This window comes from Pagrus pagrus (genome assembly GCF_965226575.1).
Source record: "Pagrus pagrus genome assembly, chromosome: 4".
Lineage (NCBI taxonomy): Eukaryota > Metazoa > Chordata > Actinopteri > Spariformes > Sparidae > Pagrus > Pagrus pagrus.
In genome coordinates this window covers 4,523,487-4,545,905 of record NC_140188.1, presented here as the reverse complement: position 1 = coordinate 4,545,905, position 22,419 = coordinate 4,523,487, and the positions used below count along the sequence as shown (strand labels likewise).

Sequence of the window (22,419 nt, the reverse complement as noted above, 5' to 3'; positions counted from 1 at the left end):
GCAGGGTCCGCCAAATATAAACAGTATGAAATTGTGTGTTGTCCTTTAAGGTCAGTTTGTTTATTCAGCCATGAAAAGTGAGAAGAGTTTGTTTATTAAGTTTGTTTTAGCATCAAAAATCAGCCAATGAAGATCTTTCTCTTCTGATTAAAATGTCTTCCCCAAACTATTGCAGCTTTAAGAAAAGTAATCTTAATATGATTGTAGGACGCTACTGAATTCAATTTACTATGTATTGATAATTGAGAAATGACTGAGTAAGAAACTTTGATCTCTTTGGTTCACTACTATAACTGCTACCCAGTGAGCAAAACGTAGTCTAGATCACGTCTTGTAGACGTCATTTATGGACCCAGAATGAAAGTTTTTTATACGTCTTTCTGGACGTTGTATAGACGTTTATATGTCATTTATCGACTAATTCTGGCTGTCAGTGGACGTCCAGATCATGGCCTGGCCCGACAGACATGATCTCAACCTGTTTTGGATGTCCACAGATGTTGCCTGCTCAGTGGGTAATAACAGTATTAATCATAGTAAGGTTAGAAATAACAATGTTTACTATTGCATGGGCTGTATGCAAATCAGCTATCAGTAAATGTAATTATAGCAAATGGTTTATTTAACATTATGATATGTTTGTGTGTTTCTCTCTGCACCTAAGTTGAAGGTGGTGTAGATGTAACTTATTCTTTAGCTGCAGATTTGACATAAAGCAGGCCAGATAAACACGTTTATACACACACAAACATGCACCATGTCATTTCACTTGAATCCATGTCACAGTGGCAGAGAGATGATACTGATAAAATAAAATGACAAGAGCAGGTGATGAGATTTTTATTCTCCTCCAGCAGTCGCTTATTTATAATTTTTTCATTCCAGCACTCTGCAGGGGATTTAAGTATTATGAGATGCCAAAGTAATGAAGATGAAATATAGCCCTATTATACAGGACAAAGAGGAATTGCTTTATGAAAAGGTGTGGATATAATGTCCTGAAGGTATTGTTTTGGTCGATAGCTGATCAAAATTGATATGCTCTAATATCACCAAGTACAAAGAATGAAAGCACGAGTGTGTTTTTCACCGTGACTCTATTACAAGCTTATGACAGACACAGGGACATGTCTTAGGATGGAGCTCAGTGTGTTATGTGCAACATATTTAGGGGCATGTTTAATCACCCAAGTAATCTATACCCTCAGCTTTGATCAATGAATACATGTTGCTCTAATGGCCTCATCAACATTAAAAGCTGTATCACTTTAGACGAACATCTCCTATAATACGACATCATGTCAGAAATTGTTGGCTTGTATGGTGTTGACAATGTGTAGTAGCCCCCTGCACATTCATTGCAAAGCCTTGTAAGTGTTTGTTGACATAATTAGAACAGTTATCGTCTCGCTCTGATTACTGCTTGGGGGATTATGTAAATTTGACTGAATTTAACTCAATCTAGTGACAATGATCTAACTGTTATCTACTGTAGGCGTGCTGCCACCCTTAATCCATTTAAGATTTGTGAATGTCTGCATATCTACAAGCTGCCCGATTTGTGTGCAAAAAGCTTAATTGTGCATGTTCATACTGTGCTGGCACACAGGTCGGTATACACAAATCCCTCTGACTTGTACTTGAAATGAACGTAGAGTTTTAAGTCCACATGGGCTGGACAGAGTTTCCATTTAATAATGTTTTTAACTAAAGTAGTGCATGGAATGAAAATACAAAACACTGATTAAGAAAAACTTTTTTTTTTTTTACCACAAACCTAGAAAACGTTGATGGAAGGAAACCTTTCAGTCTGTGACAAGCAGGAGGTGATTGAGAAAAGGGGCCTCTGTTGTTTATATAATCAACAGCAGTACAGTCTTATCACGTTTTGGGGCTCCATAATGCTGAGCAAAACTACATTTTTGCAGACATACCTCATGGTGCAGTGCATTTTCTGGCTCTATTTCCTCCTTCCAATTTTTTCAACGGTGTTCATGTGCAACATCAGCAAGTTAATTTGTCTGTTTTCTGTTAAAAAGCACTGGAAGTTTAGTCATATCAGTTTTTAAGCATTAGCATACACTATATATAACCTATAAGAGCAAATGTATATTTCTTCCACATTACACTGCTGTAAATGAAGGACCTTCTTACAGACCACTGGAGGGCAGCAGAATGTTGTTCTCTGATTGTCTTGGTGGTATTGTTATTCCTCTCATCTCCAATACTTTTAGAAATTAGGGAAAATATATTAATATGATAAAAGAAATACACTTCAACTATACACTCAAACATCAAGACCCTAAATTGTCAGACCGAGAAGGATTTTTTTCTCCATCTGACGAAGAGTCTGATTATTGGTGGTCTTTTGGTGTGATAGCACAGCATCCATCGCCTTGCTTAACATACATGTTACTTTACTCTCCGACCCACATTTTACCAAATGTGTTGTGATGGTGTTTCTTTTTGAGCCAGTGCCCTTATATATTTAGCTTCCTCTCTTACTCAGCTACCGCCACCCCAAACTGCCTTAAACTGGAATAATTCTGCTGGAAAAGTGAAAGGTGATGAAGGCGAGTGTTTCTTTCTTATCTCTCTCAGAGTGAAAGAGACACACTGCTGGAATGTAACAGGGAGGGGAACTTTGTGAGCAGGTACATTAGCTCACCAATGAGCTAATAGGTCAACCAAATCAACACAGATGCTCCAAAATATGCACACACACACCCACACACACCCACACACACCCACACATACACACACACACACACACACACACACACACACACACACACACACACACACACACACACACACACACACACACACACACACACCATTGATATTGGCAGTACAACCTGACCCAAATAATCCTGTGGCTCACACTTTGTTCCTGACCTCCTCATAATATCTTGATGAAGACAAACCGCAGCTTTATTTATGATCAATTCAGAGATTTAATGAGCTTACACCTTGTTGCGTCTTTCCTCTTGAAAACTGTACATTTTCAGATATATACTTAAAATTTTACTTTAAATATTTATATCTTACTAGTCTTAAAGGTCCCATAGTTGGCTCTTTTTCAGCTTCATTCTTTAAATTGTCGGTGTCTATTAGAAAATGTTTACATGCTTTAATGTTCAAAAAAATGTACATTATTATCTAGTTTCTCAATACAAACTATGCATTTTTTGTTGGTTGAGCTTTTTGATACTTTCCCAGTATTTATAGCACCTAGACCTGCGTTTAAAGCAGCTTTCGATAGAATATTATGATCTACAAACTATCCACAATAAGCATAATTTAAATACATATACTGACACCCTGTCTTTGAAACGTGTGATGTGTCAGAATGAATTAAATTGCTTTGAATGAAAAAATAAGATTGACAGCTGTACAATATACTACAATTTAATACCACACTATAAACTAGCTTAAAAAATCTCCACTGTGTGACGTAGTCTCAACAGCCTTTGTTTCAGGGCTGTTGTGTCGTCTGTTGTTGTATTTATTTTCTGGACATAACCTCCACATATGGTTTTATATTGTTGTACTGTTGGTCCAAACTATATTATGGTTCTGTAACTTTGATTTAAAGAGAAGAGTTCTTGTTGAATCTGTTCCTTTGTGAGTCTGCTGTGGTTTAGATTTGGATTTAGGTTTCTTGCCGTTGCAGGTAAAGACCCCGGTGAGTTTCCGTTCCCACTGAGTGGACACAGTGAGCCTGTGTTATTAGAAAGAGAAAGCAACGCCCCTCCTCCCTCTGACTTCAGGTGCAAGGCAACCTCTCTGCCCTTCACATTCCCCAGTATCGGTCATGTGACCAAAGTTTGGACAGAGCCAGCGGAGCTTGACCACAGAGACTCACAGAATGGCTTTTTTCTTTCCTCTCTTCACTCTATCACTTTTGTTTACAGTCAGCCAGGTTTAGGTATTTGATCAGATTCAGTTTCATTATAGCCTCAGGATCTTTAGGTTTTGCCCTTGTTTGCCTCGTACTCTTGTCGTTTTTTTATTGTTTCTTATTGAAACATGAGAAAATCTCACTCTCTCCCCCTTACACTCACACGTTAAATAATTAAAATGTTTCGAAGTGTTTCAATTTATATACTCATTGTCGGAGGTTACTCAGTACATTTACTCAAGTGCTATACTTCTGTACAATTTTGAGGTTTTTATTTGACAGATTTGCAAATTCAGTTTTGTAACACAAAATATAATCAACAGATAAATTATTATGCAATATTATAGATTAAGATAAATTGTATTGATCCCTGTGAGGAAATTCACAAGCCACCCAGCAGATAAACTTTATACCTTATTTAAACCACCCTTACCATCTTCAACACTAAAGTAATAGAAATAATAAATCATCAATATTAACAGTCCAGTAATATAATAGGCATTACATTAGAACATTACTTTGAAATATGCCATTCTGCATAAAAAGAACTTTTACACTCGGTACTGTAAGTATATTTTGATGCTAATACTTAAATGTAAAAGCATTACTTTTATTTGTTACAGTATTTACACACTGTTTTATTACTACTTCTACGTAAATACAAAATCTGAGTACTGCACCTCTGGATGTGCTACCATTTGGAAACCAGAAAATCTTGTGTATTTCTGGATGGCTGTGAGGTACACCTGTGTAAGAATCAATGATTAGCTTACGGTCACCAAACATGCCCGAGGGTCTTAGACAAGTCACTGAAACAGCACACATGCTCTGCCATCATGATGCTCTGTCACGACTCTGAGGAAGGAGCTCAGTTTATTTGCTTTGTATTTTGTGGTTTGTGTTGATTTATGTTTTGGTAAGTGTGACGTGCACAGATGTCCTCACTGTAGCAGATCATTTGTCATGCAGTCACAGACCAAAAGAAACAAAGAAATTGTCATTAACACTAAATTAAACAACAGATTTTAATGTGAGTAGTGTTGCACTTTTAAAAAAATATATAAATTGAGCAGGCAAGACAGGTTTATTTACAGTATAACCATTCAGATACAAGGCAATTCAAAGTGCTTTACAGTGGCATAGACACACATTAGAAATAGGTTATTATATACATATAATTAGCTTTTAAAAGATAATAAAACAAAGCAAACGAATGAGCAAATAAGTAGTTAAAGATTGAAAGAAATTGCATTTGAAAGACAATAAAAGCAGGGAAATAGATAGTTACATATAAAAAAGAAGTAAAGCCACAAGCAAATTAATAATTCTAACCTAAATGACGAGCAATACATTCAAAGAATGCTGCAATTTTAACAACACGCCATAGTTTATATTATTTGCATTTGTCATGACAAATGTTACAGCACAACAATCTGACTTCTCCTGAACACAAATCTATAAAAAAATGTGTTTTGTCCAATATACAAAATTAATGATATGTCCCTTATTTGTCATATTGTCTTAAAAAATCTCTTCGTGAAAATCTTAGCACGAGGAAATATTTTAATATATATGTCAACTTATACTATATTACTTGATATTTATCATGTGCGATATTTGGATGCATCTGAATTTAATGGAAAGAAAAGATTGATGCATCACCTGCACATAAAATTGTAGATTTGTGTGTATGTATGCAGGCAATATGAAATTCTTCAGTTGTTATCTGTATGCAAATTGAAGTAACTGGGCTGTAAATGACCGTCACATGCCTCAAAAGTCACAAAGAAAAAAAAAACTTGTCAAATCTTCATGAACACTCATTAGAATTTAAACGAGCTCTAATCTGTAGTTGCTGTAATCATGACCAGATGTCAAGCAGTGTCCTGTCCTTTGTTAGAGGCGACATTGATATGGCAGGAAAAGACAACAGTTGGAAAGTAATGTGATATTGCACTGAGGGGCCTCTCCCATATTTACGATGAGACGTTCATTAAATTTTCAGGTCGCTGCCTTCGTCAGGTGCGACTTCATGTGTTGGGCTTGACTCATGTCTGTTCCGGAAACTCTGGCTGATGTTTTAAATGTGCCCGGGTCTGAATAACTATGTTCTGCTTCGCTGCATATCATCATCAGTTAAACGAATGACCTCCAAGAATGTAGGTTGAATCACTGGATGACTTTGTGAAAAGAATACTGTGTGCTTTTTCAAGGCACTCCTAATTTTACCAGTTCAGTGCCCAACAGGCAGCTCCCATGAATGATCTGTGTAATGGTATAAGTATGTGTCAGGGTGTAGGAAAGAAGTTTGCAAGCTCAGCCAAGCATCCAATGATAACTAATGTCTAAAGATAAAAAAAAAAACAAATGAATCATGTAACCTGTGTGGAAGGACTCCACTCCTCTGTGCTCACACTTCTCACCTCTGCCCGTTAACTGATCCTGTGGCTAATTGCTCAGAGCGTGTGTGGTTAGAGTTGCCAGTTGCCGGTAACGTACCCCTTGGGATCAAATGTCAGGGTACTCTTACGAAGACACCTGTATAGACCGTACTCTGTCATTTTTGTCACCGGCCTACTGACTCGTGGAAGTGAACATAGAGCTTGATCTTAAGCATGAATGAATCAAAAGTTTAGTCATGGTGAGACACAAGATTAGACAGACACAGTATCTTTAAAAATCAGTCATGTTTATTTAAAAAAAAAACTTGTGAGATACATGTCCTGCAGTTATAATACACAAAGACTATACACAAAGTCCCCCCTCCATCCCCACCCTTACCACATTGCGCTAAAAGCTGCGGTGAATACGGTTATCAACTGTCTTGACTGCTGCAGGTGATTAATGATACTCTTACTACAGTATTTACAACACATTATCCTGGTGATAACCCTGCCGCACTGTTTAACACATCCAGTTCTTCCATTTTGTGAGCAGTGTTGCCTTATTATGTAGGTGGCAAATAAAGCAGTCATGTCAGTTTTTATAAAAATAATCAGTGGTAAACATCAGGACTGTATAAAAAGTATTTGATTATTTAGCGTGTTGACTTTTAAAAGCACAGAGCATAATTTTCCTTGCTTTATGTCTTGAAATGTGATTATTGGAAATTTCCACTCGAGTGTCCTTTTATGCTTTTTCAGTCTCTGAAAAACAAAGAGCCTACGTCAGACATACGTTACATTAAAGGCAAAATCAAACACATTCTTCATTGGGGAGTCTTCTTGTTTCCTTGAGCTCTTTTCCTCAGTACACCCTCATTTGGTGTGGAGAGCAGGTTTGAGATTCAATAATGTCTTTTCCTCTTTGACCTTCATTCATACATAGTCTTTTCTTTCTAACCCTGGTCCTCCTGCGGACCTTGGGGCAGAGTAAGCCATTCGTGAAGGGTTGTATCTGGTCTCACGTGGCGGACAGGAGCAGCAGAGCAGTCCGCCGCCGAGAACCAGGAGGGCAGCAGCTGCCCAGCCAATGTAAAGCGCAGCCCCCAGCTCTCTTCGCTGAGCATCAGTGAGTAAAGGGTTGTAGAAATCCCTGATGATGGTGTTGGCCGACCAGGAGACAGGAATGAGCTGCATGACACCGGAAACAATGAAGAAGACTCCAGAGATGATCATCACCTTGGCCTTGGATGCTTCATCATCAATGCAGTTGGTGCACTTGGCCCCTGCGATGGCAATGAGCACAGCAAGGATGGCCAACAGGATGGAGATGACGGTGAGAGCGCGGGCCGCTTGGAGGTCTTGGGAGAGGGCGAGCATGGAGTCGTAGACCTTACACTGCATCTGACCCGTGCTCTGGACCACGCAAGTCATCCACAGGCCTTCCCAGATGATCTGAGCTGTCACGATGTTGCTGCCGATGAACGCCGTCACCCTCCACATAGGGAGGGCGCATGCCACAATGGCAATAATCCATCCCAAAATGCAAAGGGAGATGCCTATCAACTCCAGCCCTACAGACATACTGAGATGTCTTCCTCTTCTGCTGCTGAATGTGTGTCACACCTGAGACGAGATCACAGAAAAAGAAGCTGCAAAGGGGAAGAATCAACCGGAGACCAAACTACTAATTAAGTTAATTTCAGGCCTTGCATCGGTGCGTGTGTGGTGATCTGTTGCCTCGACTTCACCAGTATCCTTTATAAGGCAGATCAGGTGGAGGGAGGAGTCCTTCAAGGAGCTGACATCACCAAAAGGGGAGGAAAAGACCTGGACACACTGCTCTCAGCTTACATGGCCAGCTTCACAATGGGCCTGGCCACAAAGAGGCCTTATACAGCTGAAAGGGCACACAAGTATTGCATGTGTTGTAATAACTAAAGAAACAGTTCTAAGGTTCTGGGGCTCATTGTAGGATTGGAAATAAGGGTATTCGATTTCAATTCAACTCTTTTATTTATCGTGCTAATGAAACAGGTTGTAAGTGTAATCTTACCTTTCCAGAATCGGTGTATAACATATTTATGGGTTTCTTATAAAGCTGCACATTTAATATTCACTTAAGCCTTAAAGGGGCTCTGTGGATTTCCTCTTTAAAAGGGTGTAATTAATGTCTTTTCAAATGAGGTTGGGATCTTGGGGCTTCTGGAGACTTGGATTACACTGGATGAACATATGGAGCGGTTACATGTTGTGTATAGCATGTGGCTGTGTAGATAAAGGCTGGTTCCACCTTCTTAAACGTGAGGATGTGCCTCTTTTCTTTGTCATTAATGACATTAAATGGAGAGTCTTTGGGTTTTGGACTGTTGTTTGAACAAAAGAAGCAATTTAATTAATTGAAGATTGATCTAAAGATGTTGCTTTTGTGCAGTTGTCTTGAGTGTCTTTCACAATTGTCTAGACATTTTCTAGACTACACAATGAATCAGTTCATCAAAATAATCTGCAGAATAATTGATACTTAAAAAAACAACAACTAATCTTGCTTTCAAGGCAGTTCATTTTTCAGAAATCATCCATTGGATGATCCAAAGAGGATTTGAAAAGGTGTCATAAGACCAAGGATAGGGCAACATTCTCAAACTTTACAGCAATACAAACTCCTTCAGTCTGAGCTGGGGTTACGAGGCTTTCGCCTGACCTGTCCGATGGACCTTAATGACTCTGTCTGTCTGCAGAATGCCCTTGAAATTCTTCGGGGGTAGGATTGTCTCCCTAGAAATGCCCCCACCCCCTCCGGCATTCTGTAACCAAGCGTTGACAGTCCCCCCAGTCTCCCCCTCTGCCATGAAACAGATCCATTGTCTGGGAGGGCAGTTCAGATAGTTGAGTGTGGGGAAGCTGACAAAGTAGCGGTTCTTGTTATCATAGAGCCAACAGACATGTGGGAGACAGCCAGGTGGAGAGGGGCTGTGATAGAGACTCCCCGTCGTCAGACTAATGGCTGGGTATGCAGGGTGCATGGGATCAGAGACTATCTTTGCACCTGTTGATGTGAAGATCAAACATCTTACTGAGTCTATTTTTGAATGTGTTGTTTCAATTTCCCTTTTGGTGTCAGTTTTGTCATGAAAAGTTTATCTGAACGTACGACTGGCCAATCCAAAATGACCTTTAATGACAGTTTTTTAAAATATATTCTATAAACAGGGTAAAATATTGAAAATATTGCGCCTGATACTAAATAAATGGACGCAGCCACTAAAATTTGAGTTCCATAAATAATATTTTTTCTCTTTAAACATCTCAAAATTTGGGATGTTTTTTCTTTAGAGAAAGTTTTTGCTGATGGTTTGGTAGTAATGGTTTACATGTAATTGGAATTATGTAATCAGATTACAAAAAAATAAATAACTGTAATCATTCCTGACGTTTGAAAATATGTGTCATTAGATTATATTAATGTATACAGTTAAGTATGGTACAGTTGGAACATAGTTTGTTTACGAACATGGTAAAAACTAACCAGAAAAAGTAATTGATAGATATTTTATATTAAGCCCCTCATCCTCACCAATGATAGTGAAACAGACAAACTGAAAAGATAATTGTAATAAATGATTTTAATTATCGAGACAATTTAAAATAAAAACATGGCCTTTAATTGAAGTAGTAACATGTCAGATATTAAAACATTCCAGATGAACTGTTTCAAAAAAAGTAAAGACAAATCTTCATATGTGGCGTCATGACAGGCTTCCTCGAACTTCTTAATCAAAACTAAAGTTTCTTTATAAAACACACACACACACTTCAGTGGATACAGTAAAAAAACAAAGTATAAATGCAAAAGTAAAGTATAAAATGCAGGGCACATCGCATCACTAACAGTTGTTGGTCTCAGTGCTTCCTACAACTTCATAGTTACACACAAAAAAATAACAAGAGGAAAACAAGACTGATGCAGGCTCTGTTCAAAAGAACGTACATCATGTGGTGGCATGAATATAGAAGTTTTCCCCATCTCAGCATGAAGACAGATGTGTGTAAGTGATGCAGTGTTTTCCATGAAGGCAAAGTCGTGAGAAAAGAGCAGCTGCGAGTTCAAACATAATCTCTCCTATCGTAACCACTCGGAGCGATCGACCTGGTTTGGGAGTACACCATCTTTGATGGAGGCCCGAATCTTTTCTCAGGTTGTGGGGGGCAACTGGAGCACAGGATGCCACCTCCAATGAGCAGAAATGCAGCTGCAGCCCAGCCCAGGTACAGAGCTGCACCTATCTCCCTCTTCTGTGCCTCAGGTATGACTGGATTGTAGAACTCCATGATGATAGTATGTGCGCACCAGGACACAGGGATCAGCTGGGTCAGAGAAGCCAGGATGAAGGCCGACCCGGCAGCTATCATCACCCGGGCTTTGGCCGACTCTTCTTCCACACAGTTAGTACATTTTGCCCCCATTACGGCCACCAAAACTCCCACAATACCCACCACGATAGAGATGATAGTGAGAGCACGGGCGGCCTGGAGATCCCCGCTTAGAGCCAACATGGAGTCGTGGATTTTACACTGCATCTGACCTGTGCTTTGGACCACGCAGTGCATCCAGATGCCTTCCCAGGTGATCTGAGCTGTGACAATGTTCATCCCAATGAAAGCCGACACTCTCCACATGGGTAAGGCGCAGGATACAATGGCTAGGATCCATCCCAGGACAGCCATAGTCACTCCAAGTATCTCCAGTCCCACTGAAGGCATGTTTGAACTCTGTGTAAGTGCAGGTCCTCAAAAATCTTCTCTTTCTCAGTAGTTAAAAGTGGAAAGAGTGTCTCCACAATGCTGATTACAAATATAAGCAGCAGATGCCTTTAGAGCAGAAGGAGGAGTCACTTGGTTATTGGCCGGGGAAGAGTTCAAATCATCTTCTGTCCCACCTCGTTTGTCTAAAAACTCAGCCTTGGCATGTAAACGGCCTCAGCTTAATCATTCAACCTCCTCTGTGCCGGTAGCTCTCCCACCTATTTGGGTGAGGGGAGAGTAAACAGAGGGTGTGTATCTCAGGTCTGGAGTAGTTAAAGAATAACAGACATGGTAAAGATCAGTGGATGAATGATTGAAGGTGGAAGGCTCTATATAAACTCCTGCAGATTTCTCATGATGATGCTCTCTTAATTGGATTAAAAAAATAAATAAATAAAAGTACTCCTTGTTCCTGTGCCCATATAGTAATATCCTTTATGCAATCATGTGTTTGACAAAGTGGTGAACCTCATCCCATCCTTGCTTGTGAACATCTGAGCCTTCTCCATACCCAATCATGAGGCTTTCACCTGGTACCACTGGTACCAATGTTCCTAGCAGGTGTTCTCGGAGCATTCCACAACTTTCCCAATCTTTCCTCTTTCCAGTATTTCTGGCATCAAAGTCTGAATCAATGAAGCTGATGAGGTGAAACATTAAGTATATTTTGAGTATGTGTCATAAAGGATTTGAAAATGATCACATTCTGTTTTATTTATGTTTTACACAGCTTCCCGGCTGAGAGAGAGGCATGATGGGAGTGGTTAAAATGACTTTGAATGGGTCCAGAGAATTCTTCGGAAGGAAAGTAGGAGTGCTCTGATTATCTAAAGGCAAAATTTCTGTCTGTCTGGCAAAAGCCTCTGTATCCTTCCAGCAAATGTGATGAAACCTTCGCCTCCTTTTCTATGGAAGATCAGTGAATTTACAGTAACCATTGACTTTTAAATAGCCTATGATAGGAAATTATGTTTTTTTTTTAGCTGCACGTATGTGGGAGAAATCTGCACTCTTGTCATACAGAAGATAAAACCAGAACTTGTTTGTGGGAGAGATGACACCCAGAGTCTTTCCAGTAAAAATGCCTGACAGAATTAACAGTTCAGATACACGTTCCCTAAATCGAAGTAGTTATAAACAGTGATAGTGTTGTTTCTCTCCACACCTAATGAAACTTCAGATATCAGAGAATCCACAAGATGATGAAATATTACTTATCAATGTTGGAGAGTGTGCTTCAGTGTGTTGTTAAAAAACAGCTTTTCCCAGCTGTCTCCATGGGAAGTTAATGACTGAGACCACATGTGTTAACTGCAGTGCAAACAACAGACAAAGCCCTCTGAACATACATGTGCAAGGAACACAAAACTCTGGTGAAAATCATTTATGAAAAACATGTATGTCTCTCAGGACATAGCCATGTGTGTAATGATTATTCTAAGGAACAGTCTTTCAAAGAGAGAGCATACCAGTGTGTCGAAGCTGAAACAATTGTCTGCGTGCGTGTGCACAAAGCTGATGGGTCTTATCAGTGTCCTTGTTCTGAAGGGCACAGTGCATCAGGATTTTCAACCTTAGTTTAACTTTTGCACGTGCCACAGAAAAAGGTGCTCCTAAATACACACCTCCAGTAGTTTTACCAGCATCCCTTATCACACTGTGCTGAATCTGCAAAGCACTTTGTCAATTTGTAGTCATGCTTTTAACAAAAAAGAAAGAGATTGGAAAGAAAGAGAAGCTGCTTTACCAACGTGATGCAATGAATTTAGTCAAAAGCATTACTTCACCTTTAAACACAGTCTGTATTTGATGATTTTTAGAAGTTTCTAAGAGGACAAAAACACTTCTTACCCCAAAAGGGTAACATTTAATTTATTTTCTCATTTCTCATACTCTCTTTGCCATGAGACGATGTTTTATTTGTTCACATCTTACTTTTTCAGTGTTTCAGCTCTAATATCAAACTGCAAAAAGATTAGCAAACAATACAGGAAATAAACACTGATTTAAAGAGAAAGACTTAAAAAACAAAAAGGACTTAATAGAGATTGGATTAGATTATTTTTATTTTACAAGAAATCTTCAAATTAGTTGGTTCTGGCTTAGAAATAAATAGGTTCAAAGATCTGAATTTTAAATAAAACATTTTTGCATTCTTGACTTTCGCACAATGTCACAACAAACGTCTCAAAATAAGAATTAATCAAAACAAAGTTGCTTATCAAGACAAGGCAAAACATTTACTTGAATTAAGTCCAAGTATGTGCCTTTGAAATCACCAGATTAAAAGTTTATACTTAAAACAAGACCAACTTGATTTTGCATCTAAATATACGTTTATTACTCGTGGTTAAATCTATAGTTTTTGCAGTGTCTGTTGAGTTTTGTTGCAGCTCATATGAAGTGAGGTGGTGCTCTTGAGGGTAGAAGTTTATGTCCATTACTGACTGGACTGATGTACATTCCCATTAACACATGACTGCACAGCTAGTAACACAATCCAGCCAGCAGGATCTGCGGTCACTCAGAGGGAGTGTTCAGGATATTAACCTTTCCTTTAGATCATTAATCTCATAGTTCAAACCAAAGCAAGCAAGAAACCTTTACAACATCGACATTATATATATACTATTGCTTGAAAGGAGTTATGGACTCCTTACATGCAAGTCTATATATCTTCAACACATTATAAATATTATAGTTGACTCAGATTGCCAAGCAGCTAGTGGTCTGGACTGGGAGCACAGGGTGAGCGATTAGTTCAGACCAGGACTTGCAGGTTCAGGCGGGGACGGGAGAGGTGTGAATCGGGAGAAGAGCGACAGGGAGATCAGGCATCAGTCAGCGCCTGCCTCTGGAGGTCTGTACTAAGGCCTATCAGTAGAAAGTGGCATTACACTGGACTGGCCGGGGCTAGCTAGTTAGCATGCTAACTTCTATAGACATGTCTGCAACGCAATACATTGATGTCTTTAATGTCCAAACCTTTTTCTTCACATTTATACATCATAATGTTGTTATCTGACCTCACCTTTTAGTTTTTGATGTCATGATTGTTGTTTGACCCTAAAGGCATCAGGCCCGCTGGCCTAACATCTACTGCTGTTAGTAACTTTCTGCAACAAACTGTTTTTTGCTCCAGTACCTCTTTTTGTTTTTCCATTTAAATTAAAGAGACTCTTTGAGCATTTAGATACACAGATTCCAGTGAGTCCTACCTGGGCCAAGAAGGTTAACAGTAGCAAACCACTTTATCAATGGGGTCTTTGTGGCTCAGTTACAGTGCAGGGTACATCCCCTTGCAGTTGGAGACCTTTATCTCTGACTCAGTTTCACTCTCGCACAGGCTACAATGGAAGGGAAGCATAAGGCCCTCCTCTGAAACAAGCCATCCATTGTTTCTTTCCTCCATTTAAATTGAAATAAAATACCTAATTTCTACGTGCACCGGTCCGGCTCTTATTGGTCAGACTCTGCTGAACTCTACAGCTGGTATCTGCCCTCATTTCCAAGTACCAACAAACGTGAGCAGACATAGTTGTTATGTTACACTCAACTTAAGCATCCATTTCTGACTCTAGTAAGGACGTCACGGCAAAAAGAAAAAAAAATCCTAGGCACACAAAATAGAATAATTTTTTCTTTTCTTTAATCAACAACCTGCACACGTTGCTGGTACAGAAAAAGTGACTGAAAACATATCTACACATTTGTAAATCAGATTGTGGATCTGTTTTTTATAGCCTTGGTACTTTCGATGCAGATATAAATGCAAAGTTACGAATGGTATCTCCACTATGAAGAAAGCTTCAAAAGTAGTACATTCTTGAACAGGTTTTTTTCTTTTATTCATAATGTTTTGTAGAATTATTCAAGAGCAGACACCATCTTAATGTTTCTTAAAAAAAGCCAAAATCAACAAGTAAAGTGTACTCCCTGTACAACCCTCTCATGAGCACAGATTTACTAACACTGTCATCATGTGCACCCACAAGCTCATACATAGTCCCTTCTTGTGTATCCATTGACTGACATGGTCTTGACGGGTGTGTAGTTCACCCGGGGAGGCACGGAGCCACCACCACTCGGCGCTGTAGCTGCTGTCTGTGGGCAAGAGCAACAGAGCAGGGCTCCCCCTAGGATGAGCAGGCAGGACGCTGCCCATCCAAAGTACAGAGCATTACCAAACTCCCTCTTCCCCGTCTCCTCCAGCATCGGGTCGTAAAAGCCTATGACGATGGCGTGTGCAGTCCAGGACACGGCCACCAACAGCAGCAGTCCAGCCACCACAAAGGTGACTCCAGCAGAAACCACGAGCCGAGGTTTACTGCTCACATCTCGGCTACAGTTGGTGCACTTGGCACCAGCCACCGACAGCCCAATGCCCACAATGCACAGTACCATGGAGACGATGACCAGGGCACGGGCTGCCTGCAGGTCCATCGGCAGCCCCAGCATGGAGTCGTGTACTTTGCAGTGCATCTGGCCTGTACTCTGCACCGAGCAGTTCATCCACAAGCCTTCCCAGATCACCTGGGAGATGACAATGTTCTGACCGATGTAGGCGGCCACCCGCCACATGGGCAGGCCGCAGGCCACCATTACCCCTAGCCAGCCGGCCACGGCCAGGATCATCCCGAGGATCTCCACGCCTGCAGAGTACATATTTAGAGCTGGGGATGAAGAAGGAGCTGAACAAGACTCTCTTCCAGGGATAGAAGGCCCTCTGTGTCCGCAGGCTCAACCCTCCTGAGATGAAGGCGATATCGGATCCCGTTGGCTCAAAGTCCAGCGTAAGACTTTTAGTGGGAGAGAAAGTGAGACGGAGAAACAGATTCTACCTTCTTTATACAGCTTAGACCACTGAAGGTGGAGTCTGCTTAAGGTGGCATCATGTTTACCTTCAAACTGCACTTGTGGTGATACGTTAATATTTGTTACAAAACTGTGTTCAACTGGAGTTAGTGTCACATGGGAAAACCATTAAAAATAATTTCCGACAAAGTATTTGTCAAGTACATGTAGAGTCTTAGATCATGGTGAACATAATTAATACGTATAGATTCTGGGGGATAGTGTCTTAAATCCAAACCACATTCACACAGAAGCAGATTGTACACCAATCCTTTATGCACTCAGTTCTGAGTACACTATGTAAAGGTTTGTACCTGTCTCCTGTGTAAGTCTTCTAGATTTAAGAAAGAGTATATGTGTATCTGTATGTGTGACGTGTGACAACCTTGAAGAAAAACGCTGAATCACTATGTGAATGAGATCTCCGTGCAAGAAAAAAGAGCAACAATGACAGGCCTTGTTTTTTTTGTTGGTCAGCTACATAATCCCTCCTCGGAGAAAAAAAAGACACACACACTGAGGTAATAAGCTTCATTGTTAGTGGGCATGTTCGAGGTGTTTTCCTTAAAATGGAGCACGTATGGTTAAAACAAGCCAAAAATGCACTGAGAATGGTAGTTTATGACATGACGTAAGCAGACAACTTTTGAATCTCCAAGGGACAAACGTTGCAAACGTCAAACCATAAATACATACCTGGGACTTAATGGTAGGTCGTCTGCGTAACTAATCCCCTCAGTAAATACCCCCCTTTGTATAGTATCATTTTTGGGAACCTCACAGAGAGACCATTTAGTTTTAGGCTAAAACATTCTTTGTGAGCAAGCATATTAAACAAAAACCAGATCCTGCATTTCATGTTTCATTTTGATTACTGTTCTATCTGAAGCTGGAAATACTCAACTGGAAATCTAAACAAAGAAAAGTAAAGTAAAGCACAAAGGCTCTTAAATATCTTCATGCTGCACACTGAATTAATCAAAGAATATCTTGTTGTTTCTAAAGACAACAGGGCCGTTGATTTAGTCGAGCTCTGTGTCATTACAGGCCTTCCTCTAATTCACAGAGGTCAGCTGGGGTCAGCAGTCGGGATCAGTATCTCTGCTAACTTGTGGTTAACCCCCTACACTGATACACATGGACACACATGCACCCCCTCCCATCCTCCCACACATACACAGACACACACCTGATAGGCACCTTCATGTGGTGGGGTATACTCCCCGAGTACAGAGCAAAGTGTAGTGCCGGTGAATGAAGCCTTGACTCAACTCCTCCCCCAACAAATTCCCTAATCAGGGCCAAGTTATAAGGCACCTGTGTGCCATTGTTCTGCCTCTGTGGTGGCTGGCAGTGATTTGTGTCCCAGGTATGCAGGAAAATGCATATTCCCACCTGACATGTGTATTATAGTGGACTGTCTTTGTTTGAAGTGGCTGTCTATGTGAGGAATCCCTGTTTGCCCCTTACCAGAGTGCTTTCTGTATTTATTTATTTATGGGTGCTTAGTAGGCTTAGTTTTTAAAATGTATGTTAACATGCAGTGAACCTAGCTCATTTTAGTTTCCCCTTTTTTCAGGTTCACTTGCACAATAACGCTGCTGTTTTTCCCACAGTTTTGCCTTTAGTTTTGTTTTGCCTCTAGTTTAGTTGTGTTTCATTAGTGTTTTAATTTGTCTGAACTATTTGTTTTTTCCTTTGTTTAGCCCAACTTTCTTGGTGCTCCTTGTCACATTCACATATGGAACATTTTATGATTTTTAAATGTTTTTTATTTCTGTACAACAGATTTTAAAAAGGTTTGGAGGGTGTGAAAAGATGATAAATTGAGCTCAATCCTGAGCCCATGTAGTAATATCCTTTATACAATCATGTTTCACAAAGTCTTGAACCTCGCCCCATGCTTGTGAATGACTGAGCCTTTCATACCCAATCATGATACGATCACCTGATTACCTGTGAAATGGTCCAAACAGGTTTTTTTGGAGCGTTCTGCAACTTTCCCAGTCTTTTTGTTGCGCCTGTCTCAACTTGTCCGAAACGGGTTGCAGCCATCAAACTCAGAAACATTGTTTTACAAGCTTTACATTTTAAATCAATTTACAAATCAAAGAGGTTGAGATGAAACATGAAATATGTCTTTGTGCTGTTCGCAATTGATCTGTCACAGGATTAGCAAATGATCATTCTGTTTTATTCACGTTTCACACGGCAGCCTAACTTTTTTTTTTAAGAAATGGGTTTGTACGTCAGTAAGAAGAAGCTCTTTCCTCATCAAAACAAAATGCTTTTTTTCCCCATCAGCTTGAATATTTTCATCCAGTTCACAATTTATTTATTTATTTATTTATTTATTTATTTCGGCATGTTATTAGACAGTCATCATCACACATCATCTTAGTTAAAATAAGGTAGTACACATGGCCGAAAGGGAAAGCGGGAGAAGCAGATGCTTATCTAGTCCCGCCCCCATTACCCACAGAATACATTATTTCCACAAATTATATTTCGAACAATAACTTTCTGAAACGTCAGCTTGAGTGACTGTTTCCTCTTTTCTGTACTTGTTTTTGGCCTATTATTTATTTCACCTCAATGGACCATGTGACAAAGATGGCAGTTTGGGCATCATAACTTCCACTGCTGAGGAAAAGTTACATTTCAGAAGACGGTGTGTAAAGTAATGGCACGTAACCAAGTACATTTAATGAAGTATTGCACTTAAGTCCAACTTTGAGGTACTTGTACTTTACATGAGTGTTTCCCTTTTTACTTTACTTGCTATACTTTAGACCTCCACTCCACTACATTTCAGAGGCAAACATTGCACTTTTTACTTTTTACGCTGATTGATTGACCAATAGACTACAGTTTAAACATACTTGTAAATATGTTAATTTACTTTTACTTGTAATTTTGGTTCTTGCATAAGTACATTTATTGTACTTTTACTTTAGTACTATTTGTATGGGTGACTTTCACCTTTACCTAAGTAATATTGTAATAAAATATCTTTACTTTCACTCCATTATGACTTTTGAGTACTTTTCACAATGAAATGAAAATGTCCTATAGTAACACCCCCATGTCCGATTTAACCAAGAGCAATAAAAAGGCAAAATCCAACAACTAGTTTTGAGAAATTCTGATGTATGTAAAATACTCGGAAGAAATACAAATGGAGGGTTAAAACAGATTATAGAGGGAGGTCAGAAACAATGCATATGACTTTGGCTACTTGACTTAAAACAAGCCTGTCAAGTTACGGTTTGTGTGCATCATACTGTAAATGTGTGTTTTTACAGGCAGGGGGAGCCACTTTTACATTTGATCAGTGTTTTGCTGACCATATTTGGTTTAGAAAGGAAGCACCTGTCTGTCTGGTTACAGTACAGGTGGATTCATTTATATTTCTTGCCTTGTGTAAATCCCTCTGTATCTTGAGTTTGAAAAGTGCCCTATAAATAAAATGTTTTATTATTTTGTTAACAAAACATTGCTGGTTTAAGGGATTCTTGATTATTTCTGAAGTGCCCAACACACAAGGTGCTAATGAGTGTCCTTTTCTCTGGTTTCAACTCGCAGCTGGCAGCCATCCCTGTATTACGAGTTCTCAGTATTGGGCAGTTCCAACGAAAAACATTTTTATGTCTTGGTACCACCAGGGTTCAGAGCACTTTGCTACCCTTTGGTTTGCCAAATGCAGTCAGATAAAACCAGATACAGCTTGAATCATTACATCATAATATTTAGAGGAGGATGAGGCGTTGTCCCTACGGGCGTAATCTGTATTTTTAACCTTTATACACGGCAGTGAGCTAAACAGGTCTTTTCACACCCAGTCAAAACACCTGGTAAGAAACCTGTTACCAAAATATCTCAAAACATCATAAAAATTAAAAAAACAAGCAAAAAACCCCAAAACATTGACGCAAATACCCTGAGATAAACAGTACAACTTGTGGAAAAAGTGAATAAGGTAAAGAAAATGTTCAACATCAGATGATGTGATTAGTGAGTTTTGTACAAAAGTATTTGTCCCTGAGCAGCAACAAGAAAAATCCCCTCATGGAGTCCAGACACTGTTGGAGGTGGTGGCTGATGAGACTGGAAAGCTGATGAGATGATGAAGCTGGAAACGTATAATGCAAATATATATTTTGTGTATTTACTCTTTAACAGAACAGACTTGAGACTGATTCTGCCTGAGACGAGATGTTTGTGTGGCTTTGGACGAGCCATAACTTTAGTTTCAAAAACACACCGAGAACATCACACGGTCATTTCTTTCTCTTAAACAAACAATAGGCCCAATGTAACTCAATGTGACACAAAGAAAATGATTCACATTGCAGTGACGTCTTGTCTTGACTTTTGCAACACTTTCCAAGACAACACACAAATCGCACTATAACAAAATGCAGACTTTAAACCAAAACTTAATATATTATACATCTTTGTGTCTATGTAACATTTGACTTTTGCATTTTATACCTACCAGGCTCTTGATTTGCACCTTTAATCAACTGAGTGTGTATGGAGGTGCCTTTTTTAGATTAACCTACGGTGAAATGTTGTTTTGTACTAAATTTTGAACAACTTTTCTTAAGATTTTATGTGAAGCAGAGACTTTTTATTTGAATCAAACCACTGACATTTATGCAAATATGTATTTAAATGTTAAATTAACCACATCCACTGAATGTCATACTATATTTAGTGAGAGCCATGCATGCCCACAGGTTTTGATCTCATGTACGGATGTGTTGTTCGATGGGTATACACACAATAGATCTCCATAGATCTTTATCTCTGAATTACAGGCCATTATGTGTTGCAGGTGCAGCTTCTTGATTATAGTATATCCTGGAAATATACATGCAGCAACTTGCAGAGCACCTTGCTTAAAGTTCACCTGTGATGGGAGCAAGAGCGAGTCAGACCGGTTTCCATGAGGTTCTGCTGTCTACTGTAGGTTGTTGTTTTTTCACAACACGCTCTCCTTTATATGAAGAAATATAAGAATATTCTTTGTGACTTATTAATTCAATTCAAATCTTTATTTCTTTAGATTCTTTAGACCAATGTGTCTGAATAAACAAAAATCATTTTATTTAAGCCCATGCTGTGTCGTCTATGGTGGATGATGGAAAAAAACATTGTATTAGGAAGTTGTTCAATTACTTAAGAAAAGGGAAGCAAAAGTTGTTCCTTTTTTTTTGTTCAATTTCAACAAATCCCACTAAGAAAAACACACACTAGGAACTGAAAGTGTCCCCAGGCCAAAACACAAACTGACAGTCACTCCCTGTTTCACAACCAAAATGGCTTTTCTACCGACTTGCACGGCAGCTGCTGTGTGCTGTGCTGTTGTATTATTTAATAGATGGCATCTACACTACCTGCCTCTACACATTTACCTGGAATTCTCTTAAGACAAACACATGACCTTTGCAGATGAATGAGTCCAAGTCACCAACATAACAAAAAACAAAAAACCCTCCAAGAACACAAAGATCTGAGGCATTATGTCCCGAGAATAGAAAGTAATATTATATTGTTTATTATGAAAACATATCCTACACTCTGGATGTCACAATTTATCAGATATTCTCTTAAACATCTCTAAAAGTCTCTTTCAACTCTTCTGCAGACTCTTGAAAACTTCAGGCACCTGTTTGTGTCAAGTGATAATGTGTCATGTCTGAACATGTGACTCACTGAGGAGATACTTGCTGTGCTTAAATTGCCCACTGAAACTGTGACTGTGCCTGAACAATGGCCTCAGGGCTCGCTGTGATGGCATCACCAGCACACACGTTCTTCCCACTCTGATATGTGAAACTACTCGGCACGCTTTCATCTCTTGAATAACCAAAACAGTGTAACTAAGGACAACTGTCGTAAATTATTAATGTGGTACAGTTGCATAATGGGGCATCAAAGTTAATTTAATCTCATTTGCTCTTTCTTGGTGCAAGATCATTTTCAACTATTTATGACATGTCCCCAGCAGTGTAAATGACACCTATGATCTGAAGTGTTACTGGAGTTTTGACCACTGTAGACTTTTTCTCTTTTCCATGCACCCTAAAAGTAGCTGAACTTGTGCCATAAATATCAATTAATAAATGCCTGGCTATGGGGGAACCTAAGAATTGCATAGAAGTGGCCCAAGGATGATCAGTGCCACAGCAGGTGAAGTCCAAACAGACTTGATTTATTCATCAGTCTAGGGTAGAACAGACTTCAGGCTGAGCACAGCCAAAGAAAATAAAAATAAATTTACAGCACTACCTACAAGATTACTGACTAACTTACCTAAAAAGAAAACAACAACAACAAAAATACAGGCAGCTCAGAGACTGGAACTGAGAACTGAAGCTTACATAACAGGGAAAACTGTGAATCTGAGGTGCTTAATTGCAGTTGCACACCCTGAACATTCAAACTGTGTTTCTTTATGCATATATT

The 22,419-nt window shown here is 39.4% G+C and overlaps 3 protein-coding genes across 3 annotated transcripts; all 3 read right to left on the bottom strand.

Moving 5' to 3' along the window:
• Nucleotides 1-6,582: 6,582 nt before the first annotated feature.
• On the bottom strand, nt 6,583-8,007 carry LOC311256700 (claudin-3-like). The gene has a single exon (XM_084351969.1). It carries the CDS (start codon nt 7,867-7,869, stop codon nt 7,222-7,224), a length of 648 nt encoding a protein of 215 aa, XP_084208095.1. The 5' UTR covers nt 7,870-8,007; the 3' UTR covers nt 6,583-7,221.
• A 1,930-nt stretch (nt 8,008-9,937) lies between these two features.
• Nucleotides 9,938-11,079, bottom strand: LOC311256699 (claudin-4-like). Its single transcript, XM_084351968.1, has one exon. The coding sequence runs from the start codon at nt 11,047-11,049 to the stop codon at nt 10,393-10,395; it is 657 nt and encodes a 218-aa protein (XP_084208094.1). The 5' UTR covers nt 11,050-11,079; the 3' UTR covers nt 9,938-10,392.
• A 4,008-nt stretch (nt 11,080-15,087) lies between these two features.
• On the bottom strand, nt 15,088-15,756 carry LOC311256698 (claudin-4; the record flags this gene model as incomplete). Its single annotated transcript, XM_084351967.1, has 1 exon — nt 15,088-15,756. The coding sequence occupies one exon, from the start codon at nt 15,754-15,756 to the stop codon at nt 15,088-15,090; it is 669 nt and encodes a 222-aa protein (XP_084208093.1).
• Between the last annotated feature and the right edge of the window lie 6,663 nt (nt 15,757-22,419).

What these genes read in the sequence shown, in the direction of transcription:
- LOC311256700 (XM_084351969.1), bottom strand. Translation starts at nt 7,869, where the DNA reads ATGTCTGTAGGGCTGGAGTTGATAGGCATCTCCCTTTGCATTTTGGGA.
- LOC311256699 (XM_084351968.1), bottom strand. Translation starts at nt 11,049, where the DNA reads ATGCCTTCAGTGGGACTGGAGATACTTGGAGTGACTATGGCTGTCCTG.